This window comes from Anoplopoma fimbria, unplaced genomic scaffold (assembly GCF_027596085.1).
Source record: "Anoplopoma fimbria isolate UVic2021 breed Golden Eagle Sablefish unplaced genomic scaffold, Afim_UVic_2022 Un_contig_11854_pilon_pilon, whole genome shotgun sequence".
NCBI classification, from domain to species: domain Eukaryota; kingdom Metazoa; phylum Chordata; class Actinopteri; order Perciformes; family Anoplopomatidae; genus Anoplopoma; species Anoplopoma fimbria.
In genome coordinates this window covers 1-2,488 of record NW_026551464.1, presented here as the reverse complement: position 1 = coordinate 2,488, position 2,488 = coordinate 1, and the positions used below count along the sequence as shown (strand labels likewise).

The 2,488-nt window shown below is 43.2% G+C and overlaps 1 protein-coding gene across 1 annotated transcript; it reads right to left on the bottom strand.

The window, feature by feature from the left end:
• Window positions 1–685: 685 nt before the first annotated feature.
• Window positions 686–1,721, bottom strand: LOC129115556 (uncharacterized). The gene is made up of 2 exons (XM_054626962.1): window positions 1,452–1,721; window positions 686–1,312 (listed from the first exon to the last, which is right to left on the bottom strand). Exons 1-2 carry the CDS (start codon window positions 1,659–1,661, stop codon window positions 686–688), a joined length of 837 nt encoding a protein of 278 aa, XP_054482937.1. The 5' UTR covers window positions 1,662–1,721.
• Between the last annotated feature and the right edge of the window lie 767 nt (window positions 1,722–2,488).

Here is a 2,488-nt window from a genome sequence, read left to right as displayed (position 1 = left end):
TATACTTAAAATACTTTTTCTAAACTCTTAACACAGACTTACACCTACAAAACACAATTGGCCAAATAGATCATTTTCTTCTCAAAAGCACATTTTGTTAACTATATACTAACTCTTCATTTCAAAATAGAAGACATCTTTCTCTGCACACACTAACTTTACCAAAACACTGGACATCTGACTCAAAATGAAATTATTCTTTCAAAGAATAACTCTTGTTTTCACTTCACAAGGAACATGCAGCCAATCAAAGTACACCAGGTTTCAAAATACTGGCTATTGTGGACATTACAAAAACTGCATAGACTTTTATGTTTCAGTTTTACAGGTATTTGCATGCAAAACATGCAATCCACTGTTTTTTACGCCAAATTTTTTGGTTGGGAACTGTACTGTATATCCACATGTAATGTTCACATTCAAAAGCATTCCAGTAAAAAGCGAATCAGTTTTTTTTTCTTTACTGTTTACTACAGGAGGTATAGTAGAAATACTGTTTACAGTATGATACAACAGAAAACGTTTTACAGTATTGTTTAAAGTTAACAAAATATCCATGAACAAAAAAGCAACAGCAAAAAGCCCAGTAAAAAGGGAGAACTAAAAAAAAGCACAAAATTCCTTTATCTAATCCCTGCGATCTTCAGGGTTATCTTCAGGGTTAGGCCACAAGCTTTTGGTATATTCAAAAGGCCACATCCACATCGCATCTGATGTTATCCAAGGCGATACACCTTGGATAAAACCGCTTGGAATGCCTGATCCACCCTTGACAATCATCAACTGTGATGTCCCTGCAGCCAGCATCCATGGCTTCAAGGAGGGACAACTGGTCATGTGGCTGATGGTCATAGACTTTCCACCTCCATGTAGAAAAGAACTCCTCTATGGGGTTGAGGAAAGGTGAATAGGGTGGAAGAAATAGACGAATCAGTCTTGGGTGGACCTCAAACCATGCTGTAACTGCTTGTGAGTGATGGAAGGCCACGTTGTCCCAGGTGATAACGAAGGTCCTCCTGTTTTCACCCTCCTGATCCTGCTCTGGAACCAGGCGCTGGTGGAGATCATCGAGAAAAGCAAGGAGGCGCTCGGTGTTGTAAGGTCCAACCTGACATTTGTGGAGGAGTGATCCTGCATTTGAAATTGCCGCACACATAGTGATATTTGCCCCTCTCTGTCCAGGAACATCAACTGTGGCCCTTTTTCCAATGACATTTCTTCCACGTCGACGCCTTTTGGCCAGATTAAATCCTGCCTCATCCACGTATACGAATTCATGAGGGGCCTGGTTGGCCTCCAATTCCATAACTCTCTGAAACAAAATTTATGTAAATCATGCCATTATAGTACTATATACCATACAGTACTGTAACCTATTACTGAGTAGGTTACCTACTTGAAAAGTGCAAAGCTTATAGAACTGTACATTGAATTGAATATACACACTATACCTGGACATATTGTTGTCGTAGCACCTTGACTCGCTCACTGTTCCTCTCAAAGGGAACAGTGTAGAGCTGTTTCATCCGCACTCTGTGTTTGGACAATGTCCGCGTAATGGTTGCGAGGCTGATGCTATTGATATTGTGAAATATCTCTTGGTCCTCCAAAATTCTGCTTTGAATCTCATGCAGTTTAATTGCGTTATTTGCAACAACCATATCTACTATGGCAAGCTCTTGTTGATGATTAAGGAGCTTACCTCTTCCCCCAGAGGGAGGAAGACGTTGCATTCTTTTGAGGGACAAAAAAATCAACATATGCATTACTGTATGGCCTCATTGACATGTCAAGTGAGAATAGAAACAATCCATGTAAAATGCAAACTTACCTGTTGGTTTGTTGAAAGATGCGTATAATTGACGCAACCGTTGACCGCCCCAAATTGGGCTGTACTCTTTCACCAGCCTCCCTTAGTGAAAGACCGTGGTATGGTCAATGATAGTGGCACGAATTCCATCACTCACCACTGCCCTTGTAGCCCTTAGAATGCCACCACCACGCATTCTTATACCTCTACCTTGCCCTCTCCTTAGGCCTGCTCTTCTCCCTGGACCTGCTCCTCTCACTTCTCCTGCTCCTCTCACTACTCCTCCCTCTCACTACTCCTGCTCCTCTCACTACTCCTGCTCCTCTCACTACTCCTGCTCCTCTCACTCCTGCTCCTCTCACTACTCCTGCTCCTCTCACTACTCCTCTCCTCTCACTGCTCCTCTCACTCTCCTGCTCCTCTCACTTCACTACCCTGCTCCTCTCACTACTCCTGCTCCTCTCACTACTACCCTGCTCCTCTCACTACTCCTGCTCCTCTCACTACTACACCTCTCACTGCTCCTCTCACTGGGCCTGCTCTTCTCCCTGGGCCCCTTGCTCTAACTCTTCCTCGTCCAGACATCTTTTTCGGTTTCTGTTTCCAAAAACATCACTCCTCAAAGTCCTCCTTTTAGTAATGCCATTGATTCTAAGCCAGAGTGGAATCAGCTGTGGT

Excerpts from the sequence above, each read along its gene's own strand:
- LOC129115556 (XM_054626962.1), bottom strand. The coding sequence starts at position 1,661 with ATGGTTGTTGCAAATAACGCAATTAAACTGCATGAGATTCAAAGCAGA. Across the intron at positions 1,313-1,451 it reads TACGACAACAATATGTCCAG|AGAGTTATGGAATTGGAGGC; the intron begins GTATAGTGTGTA and ends ATTTTGTTTCAG.